At 48.7% G+C, this 20,549-nt stretch overlaps 2 protein-coding genes across 6 annotated transcripts in view; one reads left to right on the plus strand and one right to left on the minus strand.

Annotated features, from left to right (window-relative positions):
• Window positions 1-20,549, plus strand: part of LOC138467780 (dynein regulatory complex protein 9-like) — a 960,790-nt gene that overhangs the window by 896,006 nt on the left and 44,235 nt on the right. For 4 of the 5 annotated variants that reach the window (XM_069608026.1, XM_069608024.1, XM_069608028.1 and 1 more), the window contains one exon: window positions 18,445-18,573. The exons of the other annotated variant lie outside the window; for it this stretch is intronic. In XM_069608026.1, the coding sequence (XP_069464127.1) occupies window positions 18,445-18,573 (129 nt within the window). The remainder of the gene's footprint in view (window positions 1-18,444; window positions 18,574-20,549) is intronic. 5 annotated transcript variants of the gene reach the window in all.
• PEX13 (peroxisomal biogenesis factor 13) overlaps window positions 1-20,549 on the minus strand; it is a 531,904-nt gene that overhangs the window by 7,233 nt on the left and 504,122 nt on the right. The gene's annotated exons all lie outside the window — the stretch shown is intronic.

Genomic DNA, 20,549 nt, shown 5'->3' on the forward strand with positions numbered 1-20,549 from the left:
TTGGGTGCTCTAGAGGATTGGGTGGCGGAGAACCATATTTTGCCTAAACTACAATATACTTTAATACCTGGCATTGGTACCCTTGACTGGACATTTAATTTTTTTGGCAATATGACCAAATATTCTATGGGTAAAAAAAGACTGGTTATGGCCATAAATGACTTATAATCCGTGTTTGACATAATATCTTGAGCTTATCTCGGGTGTCTTTTTCTTGATCTACGTGTTGATAATGGTTAGATGAAGGTACTTCATGATCTTTACTCTGCCAAGGCAGCTCATTAATATTAGATCATCAGGCTTCCTCACTGAGCTGTTCTCATTCACCAAACAGATGTAACAGTGCTTTGTTTCAGCTTCTTTTTATTTAATTTGCATTTCAATGAGATTGTGGTTGGCCATTTGATCACTACTTTAGATGACCCTAAGGGCACGATAAATAAAATGGCAATTCTGGTTTTCCCAGACGATGTTGTCTTTTTGATGACTACACAAAATCATTTCCTTTTCTTCATGAGCAAATTTGATTAGTTCTGCGTAGAATGCAACCTGATAGTAAACTTGGCTAAGTTAAAAGTCATGGGCCCTCATTACAACCTTGGCGGAGGACCATGGTGCTATTAGCACTATGGTCCATGCTGCTAAGGTTACGATTCCGCCATGGTGGATGGCGGAATTACCGCCCCATTACAAGGTGAGTGAGGCGGTAATTCCCCATTAACCAATGGCCCCTTCCCCATTCCCATTTTTGCCCCATAGGGCATAATGGGAGTGGGGAAGGCGCTAATTACGGCACCGTAAATTACGGTGCCGTAATTAGCACTAAGGTGGCTTAGCACCTTGCATTTTAACGCCTGCAAAAAGCAGGCGTTAAAATATGAATCAGGCATTAAGGGTTAACGGTGCCGACGGCGCCGTTAAACCCTTAACGCCTGAGTTGTAATGAGGCCCATGGTCACGAGTCATAAATACCCTGGCGCCTCACCAGAACTGGGCAAAATATCCTGGAGATTGTAAATTTATTAGAGTACATGGGGTTAAGGTGCCATAATTTGCTATCATGTCAACACCACATGAGCAATGCAGACTCTCAATCATGACTTATGGAGCCCATGGAACATTCAGTTATTCTAGTCTTTCCTTATGGTGCATCAAATGAAAACTCCCCTCAGGTGTGGGGCATGAAAAACAATTATGTAAGTAAATTAGGTAACTATTTATCCCCCACAGTTAAACTCTCAGTTTATTCTGATTAGAGAGGCAATCTTTTGTCCAAATCCTTTACATTTTGGATTAGTGTTATACTGTGTTTGTTAAATATGCTCCACATGAACCGTTGCATTGTTATTTCACAGAATGAAATTAGGTGTGGTCTCTGTATCAAGTGGTCTGTAGTATTCAAAACAGAAATTCTCAAAAATATAAATTTCCTAATCTCTTAATCACTGAGTCCAACTCATGATATCTTTTTATTGAGTTCACACTTAATTCTTTGTACATTTCCAGTCTCTGCCTTCTATCACAAAGCCGAATGGGAATCACTGATAGGCACACAATAAGGGGCAGATGCAGGGGGGTTAAAATAGATGAACAAGTTACTTACCAACTGGTAACGTTCTTTCGATAGGATGTTCCTCCAACATATTCCTCATCTTAGATGTGTTCCATCCAGCTTTAGCTGCTTTGGCAAAAAAATTCTCGGAAGAGGGTGCCGTGCGTCGATGTCGTCGAGTCGATGGTCCTTCGAAGGCCTCCGTCGAGGGTGACGTCATCGGGTATACAAGTAGCACGCGCGGCGCCTGTTGGCCTCAGTTCTGTTTTTCCCCCTCTTGCCTAATGTGTAGATTGTGCCGGTAGTCAGGTATCAGCTTTGCGAAAGTTGAAGTGGCAATAACCCGGAAAATCTACAGAGGGGTAGGATGGGAGGGCGATGAGGAATACGTTGGAGGGACATCCAATTGAAAGAACGTTACCTGTTGGTACGTAACTTGTTCTTCGAATGGACTGTGTCCTCCAACGTATTCAGCATCTTAGATAGACTCCCAAAGCATTATAGAAAACTCTATGGAGGAAGGAGTAGATTTTTTAATACAATTATGTGGTGGAATATAGCACCGCTTTATCAAAAGCAAGCTCATTAGACTGGGAAGCATCCAGACTATAGAATTTTGAAAAAGTGTGCAGCGATGACCAAGTTGCTGCTTCACAAATGGATTCTATTGGAACACCTCTTTGAAGGGCTGTCGAAGAGGAAATACCTCTGGTGGAATAGGCCCTTAAGCCTTCTGGTGGGTATTTTCCCGCCAATCTGTAGTATTCTGAAATGCAAAGTACAATCCAACATGATATGGTTTGTTTTGACACTGATTGACCCAATTTCCTTCCGGTGTAGCCAATGAAAAGTTGGTTATCCACTGTAAGCTTGGAAAGCCTAGAAATGTAAAAGCTCAGAGCTCTTCTCGGTTCCAACCTGTGCAATCTTTCCTCCTCTTTACTAATGAGGTGGAGGGTAGAATGCGGGTAGAACAATTTTCTGACTTAAATGAAAATCGGACACAACTTTAGGTAGAAATGAGGGTTTAACCCTCAATACCACTCTGTCCCTATGGAACACAGTATAGGGTGGCCCAGAAGACAGTGCCTGCAATTCGCTCACTCTTTTTGCAGATGTTAAAGTAACGAGAAAAACAATTTTCAATGTTCGTAATCTTAAGGGGCAAGTGTGCAGGAGTTCAAAGGGGGCACACATTAAGAATTTTAGAACCAGATTAAGATCCCAAATTGGTACTAGGAAGGGGTAAGGAGGAAACACATTGGTGAGTCCCTTTAAAAATGGTACTATTAAGGGAATTTTGAAATAGGAGCATTCTTCCGAAGAGCGCTTGAAAATGGAAAGCGCTGCAACATAACCTTTTATGGTCCCAACATTTAGACCTCTATGTGCTAGGGACAAGAGGAAGGACAACACTTCTGGAATGGAACATAGAAAAGGATCAACATTCTTTTCTCTGCACCAGTTGCAAAACTTTTTCCAACGGCAACGGTATAGAGATTTTGTTGCTGGCCTTCTTGCCGAAAGCAACACCTCAAAGACGTCATCTGGAAGGTCCCAATCCTTGTATCTCAGCCTTTCAGATACCAAGCATGAAGGTTGAGAGTCTTGACCTCTGGATGGAGAACCCGGCCCTCTATTTGTGACAGAAGGTCCTCTGAGGAAGATGTAACGGAGGACAGATGGACATGTCTAGAAGGTCCGGGTACCACGTTCTCCTGGCCCAATCGGGGCCAATTAGGAACATGCGGTTTCCGAACCATCTCAATCTCCTGATGACCTGAGGAATGACGGGAATCGGAGAGAACGTGTATAATAGTGGAAAGTTCCACTCCACCACGAACGCGTCCCCTAGGGCTCCTCTCGGGGGAAATTCCCTTGAGCAATACCTTTCACACTTCCGGTTGATTCCAGTCGCAAACCGGTCTACTTGAGGGGTGCCCCAAAGGGCGAAGATCTCTTGAAGGACTTCCTGAGCCAGTTCCCACTCATGGGAAACCGTGCTCTGCCTGCTCAGAGCGTCCGCCATCATATTCTCCTCCCCGGCTAGATGAACTGCATTTAAGGAGATTCCTTCTTGAATTGCCAAATACCAGAGCCGCATTGCCGCTCTGCACAGAGGTAGTGACCCTACACCTCCTCTTTTGTTTAGATAATGCATGGCCACTGTGTTGTCCGTCACTATCAGGACATTTTTTCCTCTAACAGATGGCAGAAAAGCCCTCAGCGCTAGTCTGATTGCTCTCAGCTCTAAAAGGTTGATGTGTAGTTTGGACTCCTATGGAGACCAACGCCGCTGATTGTTAGATCGTTGCCATGAGTTCCCCACCCCATGAGTAAGGCGTCCGTCACTACTGTAATCTCCGGCAATGGTTGCCAAAACTGTTCTCCTTTTAGGATATTCTCTGTGCAGGTCCACCACAGAAGTTCCTGCCGAACCTTGTTCGGAATCTGAAGAAGATCCGTCATTTGACCTGAGAACTGGGACCATTGAGTCTTTAGAGCCCATTGAAGGGATCTCATCCTCAGGCATGCCTCTGGCACTAGGAAGATGCAGGATGCCATGAGCCCGAGCAACCTTAAGAAGTCGTAGGCCTGGAGATTTTGAGCATTTTGGAATTTGGAAACCATCTAATGAATGTCTTAAGCCCTCGACTTGGGAGGCAAGCTCTTTCCCGAGGATGTGTCTAATTCAGCCCCTATGTACTGGAGCTGTTGGGAAGGTGTCATTTGTGACTTCTTGAAATTGAGGGAGAAGGCTAGTCTGTGGAGGAACTGGCAGGTGACTTTCAGATGATCCAGTGCTTGTTCGGCAGAACGTGCCCTGATCAACCAATCGTCCAGGTAGGGGTAGACATGAATCCCCCCTCTCCTGAGACGCGCCTCCACCACTACCATTAACTTGGTGAAGATCCTCAGGGCGGAAGTCAATCCGAATGGCAGGACTCGAAACTGATAGTGTGAGTCTCCAACTACGAACCTCAGGTATTTTCTGTGCTTCAGATGAATCGGCACATGAAAATAAGCATCTTGGAGGTCCAATGACACCAACCAATCCTGAAGTTGCAGGGTCTGAAGGATCTGAGAAAGAGTAACCATCTTGAACTTGTCCTTCCTGAGGAGCTTGTTCAAGCCTCTTAAGTCCAAGATGGGTCTCAGTCCGCTGTCCTTTTTGGGGATCAAAAAATAAGGGGAGTACCATCCCTTGTTCCTCTCCGCTACAGGTACTGGCTCTATCGCACCTTTCTCCAGCAGGGTTAGAACTTCCTGCTGTAGGAGCAGGTCTGAAAACTTTACAGGGTGTCTCCCTGGTGGATTGCTTTGAGGTTGCATTAGAAAAGGAAGGCAGTAACCTTGGGCTATTATCTCTAGAGCCCATACATCTGAAGTAATGGCTCGCCATTCTTGCAGATGCTGTGGCAGCCTGCCTCCCACAGGTGTCTTGTGATGCAAGTCCTCAAAGTGGTTTTGTGGCGGTTGCTGCGGCTGCTGAAGGCAAAGAGGCTGCAGCAGGAGCTGGCTTTGCACGTTTTCCTCGTCCACCGCGAGTGGCCCTTCTCTGGCCCCTTTGACTGCCCATTCCTCTCGCCTTTCCATATGAGGAGTAGTAACGATAGGATCGTTCCCTCCAAGATTGTCCTGGCGCACGAAAAGGCTGAGGTTGCCTTATAGCAGCTCCTAAAGACTTGGCAGCTGCTTTTGAGGTCTGCAATGTTGCCATGTTCAGAAGACGGTTTTGCACGTCTGGTGCGAAACCCGACTTCCGTAACCACGCAAATCTGCGCATTACTGTGCTAGTGCCCATGGACCTGCTCACACTATCTGCAGTTTCCAATCCAGACTCAAGGGATTCCTGCATGGCTTCCTTTCCATCTTTTACAATGGCTAGGAATCCTTCCTTTTGATCCCCTTCTGGTATGTGCACCGCTGCCATTGCAATGCACTCCCACCGAGTGTACGAAAATTTTGCCAAGGCACATGTGGAGTTGGCTGATTTTAACGCCATACTCCCAGCTGAAAATACCTTGCGTGCCCAACCATCGACACGCTTGTTGTCCCTATCCGGAGGGATAGAAGGGTACGCCATCTTATTTGAAGCTGTGACTGCCTGGACCACCAGACTCTCTGGAGTGGGGTGTTTAGACAGATAGCCGGGGTTGCTACTGGAAAGACTCTATTTTGAAGTAAGGGATTTATTCACCGGAGGAATAGAATCCGGAGTCTCCCAATTTTTGGCCACCCTATTTTGCAAGGCTAAATGGACGGGTAGAATTGGATCTTCGGTGGGACCATGATCCTATATATCGGTCAGATCCTCCTGGATGAATTGAGTTGGTGGTCTAGCCCATCCTAAATAATCAACCACCTTTGTCATTAGTTGATGGTATGAGGGACTGGCATGGTCCCCTGGTTCTGGCCTGCCAAAATCTGTTTCAGGCGAAGTATCAATGCCACTTGCATTATGTAAGGTTTCCACCAGGTCCCTGATCCTGCTTTCATCCGAAATCAGGCATTCTGGGACATTTGGGTATCATATTCCAGTCTAAAAGGAACATTCTCCTCATCAGATCTCTCCTGTTCTTCAAATATTGAAGTCAAGGATTTGAAAAAAATTCTTTCCATGGAAGAGGTTTAAAAACCTTTTCTGGAAGAGGTGGGAGAGGTGTATCAGTGGAACATGAAGGCATTACAGACTTTGTAGTCTTCTCTTTTGCTGTTATTTTTACAGCTTCTGGCTGAGTTGGCTGAACTGGAGCCTTTGGAACCTTTGGCGCTGAGGGCGTTGGGGTCGACGTCGACAAAGACGTCGATGGAGCCGATGAGATAGTGGTCGTCGACCGAGCTGGCTTCAAGGGTATTGAGGCGCTCTTCGAAGACTTGCCCTTTGAGGTGCGGAGGGATTCAGACGGCGTCGGTGACCTCGAACGGTCGACTCGACTCGTCTTTCTCGCTCTGCGTCCTGGAAGGTTCCCGATCCTTCCTCCTTCGATCACCCAGGCTTGAGGGTGCACGAGTGTCAGAACGATAACGCTCCCGGCTGGCATCCGAAGAAGGCGCGGACCGAGACTTAGCTTTTTCTAACACCTCCATCATTTTCACCCTGAATGCTTCCCACTCTTCGGAGGAAGAATGTTTTGTGGGCCATTTCATCCTTTTTGGGGATTCGTCCGAGGACGAGGTGGAAGGGGACCGGTGGCGTCTTTTTTTGGACTTTTTCACCAAAGACGAAGAGCGATGAGAATCGCTTCAGGACCTAGACCGATGCCTTTCGCGTTGAGGAGATTTCACCTCAAGGGGCCTCGACTCGACGCTAGAGGCTTTCCGGTCAGGTTTACGACCTACCTGTAGTTTTCCCTTCCTCTCTCGCAAGGCCTTTCCGGTCATCGCCTGACACTTCGTACAGGCCTCCAAGTGGTGCCCCTCCCAGAGACACCACAGGCATTCCCTGTGCGGGTCCGTGATGGACATTTTCGACCCGCAGGATTTACACTTTTTGAATCCAGATCGTGGGATCGTAGTCGGGGTCAATGACGAGGACACATCGAATATCTTCTTCAGTATTTACTGCGCCACAGAGCTACTCGAGGCGCGCCGAGTCTCTGAAGCAACACGTACTGCGGAAAAACGGAACTGAGGCCAACGGGCGCCCTCAGCACGTGCTACTTGTATACCCGATGATGTCACCCTCAACGGAGGCCTTCGAGGGACCATCGACTCGACGACATCGACGCACGGCGCCCTCCGCCGAGAACATTTTTTCCGAAGCAGCTAAAGGTGAATGGAATACATCGAAGATGAGGAATACGTTGGAGGACACAATCCATTCGAAATAGATTTGCGTAAACATAGGCTGAGAATAACTTTAAACAAAAATTGCAGGAAGGCTTCTCTTTGGGTCCCAAAAAGCTAAAAGTCGCTGGGAACAGTAGAGAGTCTCTTCATCTGGGTTAGTCTTTTAGCAATGCTTGACAGTTCTCAGTCACTCACTGTGGGGGTTTAAGTGTCCCTGAACTACTTCTTTATTCTGGGTGCCATCTTCTGCTTCTCCTGGCAGTATTGTGATTTCGTAGGAGGCCCCTTCTGCCAGGGTCTTGAGTTGTTGCACTTCAGACTTCGACAGCAATAGAGCAAAGGCTTGGAGCCAACAAGCCCAGAATGCAGAGCTTCCAACTGGGGCTAGGCCATGTGCACTGGTCGGCTGCTGGTTTGGTGCATGCCTACCTCTGGCCTAAGAGAGTTGACACGGATTCTAATAACATCTCCTCTTCTACCGTGACAATTTGTGGCAATCCCGTACCTAGGAAAACCTTCTCTATGTTCCCTCTCCTCCTCCACCTAACACTCTATTCCTCAGTGTCGACGCCTTGCTACCTGGCCGTACTTCCTTCCCTCCTGCACTCTATTCCTCCAGACATATAGTTTGCCTGTAATTCCCCTTGCTGTCTTTTCTGAGCTTCCTTGATTACCTGTGATCTCCTTCTTCCCCTTTATTGCCTTTCCTCCATTACCCCTTCACACTGTACACCTCTCTTTTCTGGGATTTTCCCACCTCCTGGCCCTCCTCCTCATGTACTTTATTGATCTTCCCCCTCTCTCCTTAGTTCTCCCCTTCTCTTTATGCTCTGTTGTGTCTCCTCTTCAATCACAACCTCTTACTGAGTTACCACCTTCTCCTGAATCACCACCTCTCATTGTCTCTCTTCCTCACCCTCACCAATCTCCTTTCTCTAGCCTCCTCTCTTTGCACCAACATCACTCCCCCCCCTCCATCTTTTCTTACTTCAGCCTTCTCCTCTTCTCTCCATCTAATTCTGCCTTGTGCACTTTTGGCATACCTTGACTCTCTCTGAACTGCCACTTGCCTCTGACAGCTCTGTCTCCCTATATAAGGGCATAGCCACATGTCCTGAGATGGCCCATGCTCAATTATGTTCATATCCTTGTACTTTTCATCCCTTATACTACATTGCTTAGTGATCTTTTTAAAAGCCTTTTAAAAGGGAATTGTGGCGACATTACTACAATTGCGCCGGAGTGTGTTAGGGAGAATTCCCTTATAAGGCTAATTTCCCAACCCTAGTGAGTCCCCCAGCAGCTTTGCAGGATTTTTGGGGTTTGTTTTATTCTCCTGCTAAGAGTGAGACGCTTTTCCTCCCACTCTTAGGCATGATTTGAGGTATGTCTTTGACTCTTTGTGTGCTTATGGGCTATGGGGTTTTCTTTCTGCTCCATGGGGTATCATCCATTTTTTATGTGTGTGTTACACAGCGCCCTCAGTGCAGTAACACAGGGGTGTCATAGTGACCCCCAAACATAGACTCCATACCCTGGGACTGACTACTGTCTCCCAGCGCATGTAAAGTCACCATTGACTTTACTAGTCCTAAATTTTGAACAGAACTAGTACAAACCATCATATTGTGGAAGTATTGGAAGGGGTTAATTATAATGCCCCTGGGTCTGTTTTCAAGGGGGCACTATCCAGTCCCCCCTTGTCGGGTTTCTGGCTGGTGGCAGTGGTTACCACGCAAAATATTCCACCAGAATATTCTCTATGGGATTTTCCAATTGATTTTAAACGCACCACTTTTTGGCGCAATGTTAAAGATACCGCCGGTTTATTTATTTAATATTAAATCAACGGTTGGGCGTTTTTGCCAGAACTCTTTTCTAAAATGGCGTTTGTGTCCGTCTCTGTAACTCTGACCAAAGTCGAGCCCTTTGTTCCACTTTTTGGTGGGCTTCTCCACAGAAGCCCTCCAAATGGTGCTACACTGTCTGGGTTCCACAGGATGGGTGGGGAGGGGAATTGGCACCCTGGACTGCGTTGCCTTAGCAACTCAAGTTGCACTCTACTTCGATTGGCCCGGTGGTGAGCCGCCAGGCTCACCACTTAGCATATTTGAGTGACAGCTAGGCTGTTGAATGGGGATTTTTCTGCATAAAAGCAGGGCCTTTGGGACTGGAACTTCAGAAGTCGCCACAGGACCTAAGAATCCGAAGAGGGAAGAAGCTGAGCCATCTGCAACAACGACACCACCGGTGAAGCCCTGCTGCAACTACCTCACCACTTTCCCAACGACAAGAGAAGATCTTCTGCTGGACGAGTCTTCTTCCTCTGAGCTGGTGGGACCAACCAGTTCACCTCTTTTGCCTTCCAAAGACGTCTCTTGGTCGAATCGCCCGTGCCAAGCACCCCGGCGGCCGGATAGCCAAGCTTCACCACTTTGACCGCGAATAAAAGGAACGCACCTTTTATCGACGAACTCCACGGCTGGTTTCATCCCTGTGCAGTGCAACGACTCCATGTTTCCTCCTCGACAAGATCCTCTCTTCCCCTGGTCGAAACAACGAACTGCAACCACTGCCAGCAACAACTGCCACAGCTGGAGCTTCCTCTCTCTTAAGGTACTGTGTCCTGCCTGGCCTCCCTTTCTTCTGTTTGCCCAAGGTGACCCTTAAATCCTTGGCTTGCCAACTGGGTTGGCCCCAGACCATCTAACTTTACCTTCTTGAATCGCCCCAACCTCTTTTGAACATTCTGCAAAGACTTTTAGTGCATTTTAAACCGTGTGATCCTGGGCACATTTCGCTTTGCTCCATTTAAAGTAGGCCTGGCCTATGAACCTTGGCTCTACAGTATTTACTGCCTTTGTTCTCTTGCTGAGAACTCCTAAAAGTGTTGGGACCTGTTTTAATTCTATGCTCTGCCTTTTTCTCTCCCTTTAACTGAACTATTGGAGTGCCTTCAGGTTATGCGCTCACATCTGTTTAACAAATCGTGGTGTTTTAACTCTGACTTGTCTGATTGTTATCAAGGGAGGTGTGTATACTTTACCTGAATGTGTTTTAACTTGCTTTTGATTTAGAGTGCTAGTATATTGCCTAAAGTGTGTTTTAAATAAATAATTATATACTTTTTATACAAAGCTCTGGTCAGCGTTTGTTTGCTCTACTGTGTTTTTACCCCTATTGTGTATACTCTATATACTGCCCTACTCTTCTTGAGAGAAGTCTGACTGCTCAGCCACAGCTACCACGTAAATCTGGGTGGTGAAGACTGCTACCAATTGGGTTTACTGCTTACTCCTGTTGTCTTAATCTTTTTGCAGTGTTCCCCAAGGGAACTGCACAGGATTCTGCCTAACTGAGTGCAGTACAAATATCCTGTCCCCCATTACTGCGCCCAAGCAGAGCAGGGATTGCAGGGGCTTGCCCCGTTCTACTTGGGCTCAGTAACGGGGGCATGTCCATTACGGTAAGCAGGGATAAGATTTCTTTTTGAAAAGGAGTCTGCAGCGTTAGCACCGCCCTATGTAAGTGGGAGGAGCTGACTCTGCAGGGGTACAAGGATTCCAGCAGTGCACACAGGAGTGTGCCGCAATTAAAGTAAGTGGCGGGGGGTGGTTGTGTGGTTTTAGGGATTGCGGGCCGGGGCAGGCGGGCAGAAGTGATCTATCTGATCACTGCGCCGCACCGTAATAGCAGTCGACATTTTCGTTGGTGGGAATTATGGGTGGCGTAGTGATGACATAGATCCTTTAAAAGCTATACGCTATTTTATATCCTTATATTCCCATAACCTGCAAGTCTGGGAAAGGAGCGCCGCTCAGAAACTGAATTCTGTGCAGCTCTTCCTCCCTCTTCCTGCTCGCAGCTGCCATCTCGCAAGTTAGAGATTTTCTCAGGCATGTTTTATCTGCTCTTTTACTGTGTTTGGCACTCACCACCGTGTTGCAGAGTTTAAAATATAATTCCCAGGCCCTTACTAGAAGCTATAGTCTAGTTGTACCCTCTACTCTTAATAGATCCAGCTTCAAGTGTGGGGGCTGATCAAGGGTGGGGGGCATATACTGCAGATGCCTTGAGGGAAGTATATCCACATAAAGGGACAGCATCACAAATCCACCCTTAGTGAAAAGCTCCTGCCATGCTGCTGCAGCATAGTCGAGTGAACCAGGGGTCCTCCCCATAGTACCCCTGGGGCCTGCCTCACATAGCAGGTAGTGGCACCTGCCCCCCCCCCCACTACCCCTGCCGCATCCCCCATGTTCACGCCATGAACCTGTGGAATCTTACCTCTGGCTAAGGCCATGAACAGGAAATAAACAGTACCCCATCTTGACTTCTTCTACTTATAGTTTCACCAACAGGATGTTTATGGGTTTACTGAATTTCATTTGACAACCATAAGGGTTCTAGATTGTGCAGAGCCTCTGATATGAGTTCTGCTGTATAGAATGTGTTGTATTAAAGCATTGTTTCCTTGGGGGACGCTGTTGAGCAGCCCGAAAATGGCTGCCTAGCTGTGGAGCTCCGTGGAGCGTGGACTCAAATCTGGCCCCATCGGCGGTCTGTGCTGTTCCCATCGCCCTAAATTAACCCAGACTACTGCCGACATCATACTGCCTGTCCCGATCTGATTCCAGCTAAAATCGAGCATGGGGGGACCCGCTGTGCCTTGTTGAAGTTGTGGCCTGATCATGAGGGCGGCCCCTGGCGTTGCTCGACAGTGGAGCGCTTGGATTGTGCCTGCCTGCCCCTGACACTCGATCCTTGCGAGCGGCTTTGGTTGTGTTCCCCCACACCCCCCGAGTGCCGCGGCGTCCCCGCCAACTGGCCGCGCTGCACTGGGGGACTGAGGCTGCGCCAGGTCTGGTGTTCGCAACCGTCCCTGCTCTGCGGCGCTGCGGCCTGGCCCTGCTGCCCGTGTGACGGCGAGTGAATTATGGCGGAGGACCGCCTCTGGGACCGCCGTGCCTGGCGGCCTGGAACCTCTCTGAGCCCCCACGCATTGGACGCCGATGGCTGCAGGATCCGGCAGCATACCCCGCGGGCCGAGGTCCGTGCTTGCGGGGCAGGTGAGGAGCTGGGGGGGGAGGCTGACCCCCATTGGACTCTCCCACATTGGTCATCTACGCGCTGCTGCTCACACGCGGGTGCCTTCCCGGCGCGGCGGAGGTGCCACGGCCGCTCCACTGACTGGACTGGGCTGCAGGTCCTGGCACACCTGACCCCTGGGTCCCAATAATGACTGTGGCTTGATTGTGTCTACAGGGCCACGGGCCCCACTTAGTTCATCCACTCTTCCCCAGGACTGCCTACAGCCACACCTTATCTTGGTTACTACGCCTCTGCCTGGTGGGCACCACACCGCTCCACCTGCCAACAGCCTTGCTATATCCGGCCCTAGGGTCCAATGTCAACCGAAGCCTGATTGTGGTTGCAGGACTGTGGATCCCATCTACGTTTTCATTTGTCAGCTAAGGTGCCCACAATAACACCGCTTCTTTAAAACTGTGTTGCTGATCCGGCAGGCACCACACTTCTCCCACTACACCTAACGTCGCCCTGGCAGTGCGATAACGCAACTCGTCATTGCCCTGACATCCCAGCCATTGTCGGGCTGCACAAACTACTGACCCCCGTGTGGCCATATTTCAGCCTCACCTTCACTTAAACCCCGAATACAACCGCTGTACCACTGGCTACCCCTACTTCTTCTCTACTGCAGAGTCCTGCGGCCACTGGGCACTAAAACTGCCCTGTCCCCATACTTCACAGTCGAACGGGCTCACCAGGCCCTATCACCGCGCCCCAAACCAGTAGACTTTCCCAGGCCCATCATCGCTAGAATTCTCCACTACAGAGATAGGGACCTTATCCTTCGCCTGTCGCGCGAAAAAGGCAACCTGCGCCTTGACTCACACACCATCCGTATATTCCCCGACTTCTCTGTTGGGGTGCAACAGGAGAGGCGTCAGTTCCTAGGAGTCAAGAAACTGTTACGAGAGCGCAATGACCCTTATGCAATTCTTTTCCTGGCCCGGCTCAAGATTACCTTCAAGGAAAAACTGTACTTTTTTACGTCCCGGAGGAAGCTGTGAAATGTATTGAGTCCCAAATACCACTTCACAATCCAAAAGGCGACCCCCATGGTCGATGATTGAGCCTGAGCTACCTAGAATGTATGTAATCTGTTCACTACTGCTTGTTCTCCAATGTGCTGATGGTAACAGCATCTTACTGGTTCAACTACGCATACACATTTGACACTTGAGACAATCACACCTGGCAAGCGCCCCACCAGAGGCCATTAACTGTTCCTCATCATACGCTGCCTACCCGTTTACACTGGCTCATAGTTGCTCTTGAGGCTTAACCAATTGCTCCCATGTCCCTGGGTACTGACCACTCAAGATTGGGGCAGTCTGCCCCCTGATCAAGCCTTTCTTACCATGCCCCTGGTGGTGTGGGAAAAAGGTGATTAGTATGCGTTCCATTGCCTAATGTACCGCTTGATACTCAGTGTCATTTGCATTTGTTTAGGTGTCCACCACATGGCAACAGCGCACCCCACTGCGATTGCAATGTTCACTCTTGTTAAACTGTTGTTGGGTATTGGCCCCGGTTGGGTCATTAGCAAGGCGGACCTATGTTGGGACTAGCCCGCTGACCCCTGGCTCATGGGGTGTTCTGGGTCTGCAGGGAGGGGGGGGGCTGGGAACACTACCTACCAGGAAGGGGCAGTGGGGGAAGGGGACGGACTGGGGTGAGAAATGTTACTGGAAAAGGCAGAGGCAGACTGGCAGATCACATGGCATCGGGGTGCCCGCAGAGTGGCGGTCCATGCGGTAAACATATTCTACGACAGCAGTGGTGGGATGTACCCTAGACACCTAGAATGCCTACTACAGTGATCTCCTGGAACATTTGGGGCTCAAGTAATTACACTAAGGCCCGTAAAATCATGGCCTACGCTAATAGATATGGATGCAAAATATTACTCTTGCAGGAAACACACTCTAGGCGCCATCTTTGGGACCCAACAGGTATTCTACCTCATACTCCACTCGGGCCAGAGGGGTGTTGACAATGATTCACAAATCACTCAAATTTGTACTTCACAAGAGCTACATTGACCGGGAGGATAGATATATTATATTGCACTGCGCAATTGCTAATAGAGAATATCTCTTGGTGAACACTTATGGTCCTAATGTAGACTTCCCTGATTTTGTAGACCTGGTGGCATCTAGATTGCTGAGCTATGTGGGGGTGCAGATTATCTGGGGAGGGGATATGAATTTCATACTGGACACTGCGTTGGATAGAACAGGCACAGCTCCCAGACTACTGTCTGGTGCAGCACATAGACTGCTAGCACACAGCACAACGCTCGATATCCGAGATGTATGGAGGACATTACATCCGCAAACAGGGGAATATACCCACTAATCTTCAGTGCACGATAGTTCCTCCAGAATCGACATGTTTCTGCTGTCAAGTGGAATGCTGGGCAGGGTGGTAGAAACACAAATACTTGCTCGCACTCTGTCGGACCATGCCCCAATCATGCTATCCCTGGAACTGGGAATACCTGCCCCTACAATTAACACTTGGAGATTCAAGTCTGCCGCCCTGCAGGATATCGTGTTTAAGGCAGACATCCTTGCCGACATCCAGTCCTACTTTGAGCATAATACACCCCAGTCCACTACCATGGGAGTCCGATGGGATGCCTTCAAAGCCTTTATCAGGGGAATGTCCATATCTAAGGAGGTGGGAATTCTCAAAACTATAAGAGCAGCCCACAGCTGCGCCGAAGCCAGATTACGTGAACTAGAGCGGGCACACCCGACATCAGTTGACCCTGCTCCCCTCTCCCAAATTAGCAAAGAACTCCAATCATTTAATGAACATGCCACCAGGGAAGTTCAATACTTTAGCCGTCCACAAGCTGCACGGAAGTATGGAGAGGGTGATAGACCCAGCAAAACACTGGCTGCTCTGACAAGGGGGGAGTGGGGCCAAACTCAGATCACTTGTGTCAAGGATTGCCGGGGTGCAATACAATGGTCCGACCAGCAGATCTTAGAAGTCTTTACGGACTTCTACACGGAACTATACTCCCAACCCCCTGACATAGTGAACCCCATATGAGGGACCTCCTCGATCAGATACCCATGACTTGTATTTCCCCCGCAACCAGAGACCAACTAGATTCCCCAATCCTACTAGACAAAATAGTCGAGGCAATATCCAGTCTTCCTAAGGGTAAAGCGTTGGGTCCCGAGGGGCTCACGGCAGAATTCTACCAGGAACACATAGCCATACTGGCCCCTAAACTACTTGAAGTATGGGACGAGTCGCTCCGGCTAATGACCCTTCCCCCATCACTACGCGAGGCCGTCATAACGGTGCTACTCAAACCCGGTAAACCCAGCGATGAGTGTGGATCCTACAGGCCTCTCTCGCTAATGAATCTGGACACTAAAATCTTCGCCAAAGTAATAGCTAACCGCTTCCTTCCAGTCATGACATACATGTTCCATGGCGACCAATCAGGCTTCTTACCTGGGAGATCCACTTCCCATAACATCAGAAGGCTGCTCAATGTCATGGCGCGGATAGATCAGGGCGCAAATGCAGTTGCGGTCACACTTGATGCCCAGAAGGCATTCGATATGGTGTCCTGGAAGTACATGTGGCTGGTACTGGAAACTATAGGCATCAGGCCTAACATGATCGGATATATTAAGTTACTATATACTTCCCCAGTGGCCAGAGTTCGAGTCAATTCCCTTACGTCGGGCCTGATCCCACTCTTCAGAGGCACCCGACAGGGCTGCCCATTCTCCCCAATCCTTTTCGCCCTGGCGATAGAGCCAATGGCTGACCACATCAGGGTGCGTCACTCACGCAGGGGGGTACGGTTGAAAGACACTCCTGAGATTATTTTGCTCTATGCAGATGACATGTTACTGTTCATCAGAGACCCCGCTATTCACCTGGATCCAATTCTACGCGACACCACTCGCATAGGTACACACTCCGGATTCACCATAAATTACACCAAATCTGAGCTCTTTCCCCTCACCAGTTCCACCCAACAACCTGCCACTGAGTATCCACTCCGCTGGTCGCCCGATGGGATTAAGTACCTGGGGGTCCAAGTGTCCCTGACCAAGGACACGTTGCTAGCAGACAACTACCTGGCCGCGGCACAGCAGGCTGAAGCCAAAATGGCACGATGGCGCTCCCTTCCACTGTCACTTGCCGGGAGACTCTCACTTATTAAGATGGTACTGCTCCCCAAGCTGCTGTACATATTCATTAATGTGCCCGTTTGGCCAGGGAAGAAATACTCTACAAGACTGCACAGATTGTGCGCACAGTTGTTATGGCACTCTGGCGCTGTGCTCCAAAAATGGTCTGACATGACACTCCCCTACGATAGAGCGGGGTTCACCGCCCCTGACCTACTGCGGTACTGGCTTGCGGCACAAGCGCAATTCGCTTTTTATTGGTATCCTGGGCCCCCTCCTGACCCCCATGTCAACCTGGAAATTCTGGCGGCAGCGGGCACTAACGTAATGTCATTAATACTACACCAGCAGTATGAACCGGACTCGCCCACTGACCGGTCTGAACCACTGTGCATGCTTGGGGTCGAATATTCAAGGCTTGTGCCGAACAGCAGCCATACTACAAGTGGCTCCCCGCCTGGAGATTTCCCGGGCTGGAACCCACGCATGACACAGCCCTGGCGCGACACTGGGAGGCCCTGGGGTACCTCGCTCTAACAGACTTCTACCCAGATGGGCATTTTATAACTCTACAGACGTGGAGACCAGGCCATTTGGGTTCAGCATTGGACCTTCTGCAATTCTATAGACTCCGCGCCGCTTTCCGAACTGCTTGGCCTGGTTTTCCTAACGAGCCCCTGGACTCCCCAGGGATCGCCTACATTGCTAACTCAGGTGGCGCCAATGGGGTGGTCTCTTCATTGTACAAGCTTTTGCTGATGGATACCCCACCCCAACCCTCCAGGGCCCCGGACGACTGGGCGACCGAGCTGGATTTGGAGCTCACTGACCACTTATGGGGGAAAAGAGTCTCCCTTAGCTTTTGCTACCGAACCATACAATACAAATTGTTAAACAGACTGTATTATACCCCCGAACAGGATTTCAGGTTTGCTCGAACCACCCTGCAACCCTGCCCTCGCTGTGGTACAGAGGGCACTGATCATTTACATATGTTCTGGGAATGCCTGAGGTTGGCGGAATTCTGGGGCAAGATCCTGGAGACACTATCTGAAATCTGTGACACTGTTATTGACCCAGACCCGAGGGGTGTTTTGTTCAGGGTGTGGCAGGCTGAGGGGGCTAAACGTATGGCCGAATTTCTGAATGTTAGCTGCATAGTGGCCAAGAAGTGTGTTCTACAGAACTGGAAGAGCTCTTTTCCCCCGTCATTCCATAAGTGGTTAAACCTACTCACCTGGTCCAGAAATTGTGAAGAGGAGTTCCTTAGTATGATCCCAGCTCGCTCCCGCCCTAAAAACATTTGGACTGCTTTCAACAGTTACCTGCATAGCCTGGATGAGACCTCCTCCGTAGATAGTCCCTCCCAGACCTCTCATTAATGTCCTGACGCATTATGATACACCGTGATGTCTTATTCCCCACCTGTTGTGATACCATTGTTTTTTTCTACCACTGTATTCATTTATGCATGTATTGAACTCACTGGTTGCTCTGATGTATGTGTATGTTATATGCCTCTGCCAACAAAAAAAGCAATGTTTCCTTGTATTATAGTTATTCTTTTATATGCATATTAGAACTGCTTTATCTTTTGTTTATGTTCCATGAATTATGTATGTTTGACAACTTTGGTGAATAAACATTCATCAGTTGATTTCAATTTTCCTTTGTGTGGGTTCATCTAAATAAAAATAAATAAAGGGTAAGAATGTTGTAGAGTCATATAGCTTTATGAAATCACAAGCACCACTTTGTACAAGAAACCATGTCTTAGAATATAACACATTCACTCCGAACGTCTCAGTCCTATTTAATTTGTAAACCTTACCTTTTTAATAGGTATGTGAAAATTGCAAGATCCTAAATGAAAAACTAGAAAGTGCAATTGTACAGTCGAAACAAAAGGACAGAGCAATCGAGGAACTTCAAGCTGTTTGCAGGAAATTTGAAAAACAACTTTTGGCACATGTAAATATCACAGAACATTATTGTTGCCTTGCTTTTCTGTGTAACAGTTTGATTGGCATAGTTATGATATGATATGGCATTTATAATGCGCTTATACACAAGTGTTTCAAGCGAGACGAGGCAAGGGAGGGGAACAGAGGGAAGACAGAGACAACGATCTTACTAGGCCAGGTGTCATTCAGATTGTGCAAGTGCATTGGAAGGGGGAAGGGGAAAAGTGAAGGGGGAAGGAGGATGGGACAGTGCAGTACATGGGATAATAGAATAAATAAACAGTAAGTAAAAAGTGCGGCCAGCTGGTGGCAAGTGCAAGGGTAAGTGCAGACATCCGGTGTCAAGTGCTGGAAGTGGGACTGTAGGGATACAGAAAATAGTCCCCAAGTGCGGGGGTTGCCAGGAGGCAGTGCAGGTATGTGACGGACGGGGACCTGTGCCCGAGGACAGAGGGTGGCAAGGTAACCAGTGCAGTTTCAGTTTTAGCCAGGAAATTCAGAAGGTGAGAGGAGGAGAAAAAGCAGAAGCAAAGAGAAAGGTTTTGAGGTGCTTCCGGAACCGGAGATGGTTTTCCTCAAGTTTCAGATGGCAGGGAGGCTGGTCCAGAGGGAGGCCCCAACCGAGGAAAGAGATCTACCCTCAACTCGTTGCTTGGAGAAGCCACTGACCCTGACAGAGTTGGAGGCGGATGAGCGAAGAGTTCGAGAAGAACAAGGTACTCTCTTACCTGGTAACGTTCTTTCGATGAGATGGTCCGACGACGTATTCCATATCTATGACATGTAATCACCACAGCTGTGCTGCTTCGGAAAATCTTCGGCGTCTGTGTCCTGCGTCGATGACGTTGATGCGCCACCCTCGAGGACCTCCTCCAACGGCCGAGGTCACTGGATGTTATAAGTAGGACGCACAACGCCCGTAGCCTCAGTTGTAGTTTTTTCACCAGTCTTCTGCCAGTCAGACACACAAAGCCTTGCGGAAACGTAACGTGCAATCGCTTAAGAAATTCTGTAGCAGGGAAGGCAGGGAGAGAGCGATATGGAATACGTCGTCGGTATGAGAGTAACTTGTTCTTTCGAGGGGATTGGGTCCTCCGACATATTCCATATCTATGACAGACTCCCAAAGCAGTACCAATGCAAGGAGGTGGGAAAAGAATTTAGAAAACAGAAATTTAGAATGCGCAATCAAATTGCGGAGTAAAGGACCACCTTGTCAAAGGCCAGATCCTGCCCACAGATGGAATCGAGGGAGTAGTGACGCACAAAAGTATGTACTGAAGCCCAGGTGGCTGCATCACAGATGTTATGAATAGGAACACCCCTCTGTAGGGCAGTAGAGGCAGCCATACCCCTGGTAGAATGGGGCCGCAAGCCGACCGCTGGGTCCTTACCCGCCAAGCGGTAACACTCAGAGATAGCCAAAATAATCCAGCGAGACAAAGTCTGTTTCGTCACAGCTTGTCCTAAACGCTTGCCAGCGTAACCAATGAAGAGTTGATCGTCCACTCTTACCCGGGACATGCGTGAAATATAAAAGCTTAACGCTCTCCTAGGATCAAGCCTATGGAGCCTCTCCTCTTCCTTACCAGGATGTGGAGGAGGATAAAATGCTGGAAGAACAACCTTCTGGCCTAAATGAAATTCCGACACCACCTTCGGAAGAAAGGACGGACGAACACTAAGGACAACCCTGTCCTTATGAAACACAGTGAAGTGTGGCTTAACTGAAGGTGCCTGTAACTCACTCACTCTGCGAGCGGAAGTGACCGCAACCAAAAATACAGTTTTAAGAGTTAACAGTCTCAAAGGGCATGAATGCAAAGGCTCAAACGGAGCACCGTTCAGAAACTTGAGAACAAGTTCAAATCCCAACCGGGCACCTGGAAAGGTGACAGAGGGAACACATTAGTAAGCCCTTTCAGAAACTGAGAAATTAAAGAAATTTTAAAATAGGAACACTCTTCAGACGAGCGCTTAAAT

Source organism: Ambystoma mexicanum, chromosome 4q, assembly GCF_040938575.1.
Source record: "Ambystoma mexicanum isolate Mex_15411 chromosome 4q, UKY_AmexF1_1, whole genome shotgun sequence".
Taxonomy (NCBI): domain Eukaryota; kingdom Metazoa; phylum Chordata; class Amphibia; order Caudata; family Ambystomatidae; genus Ambystoma; species Ambystoma mexicanum.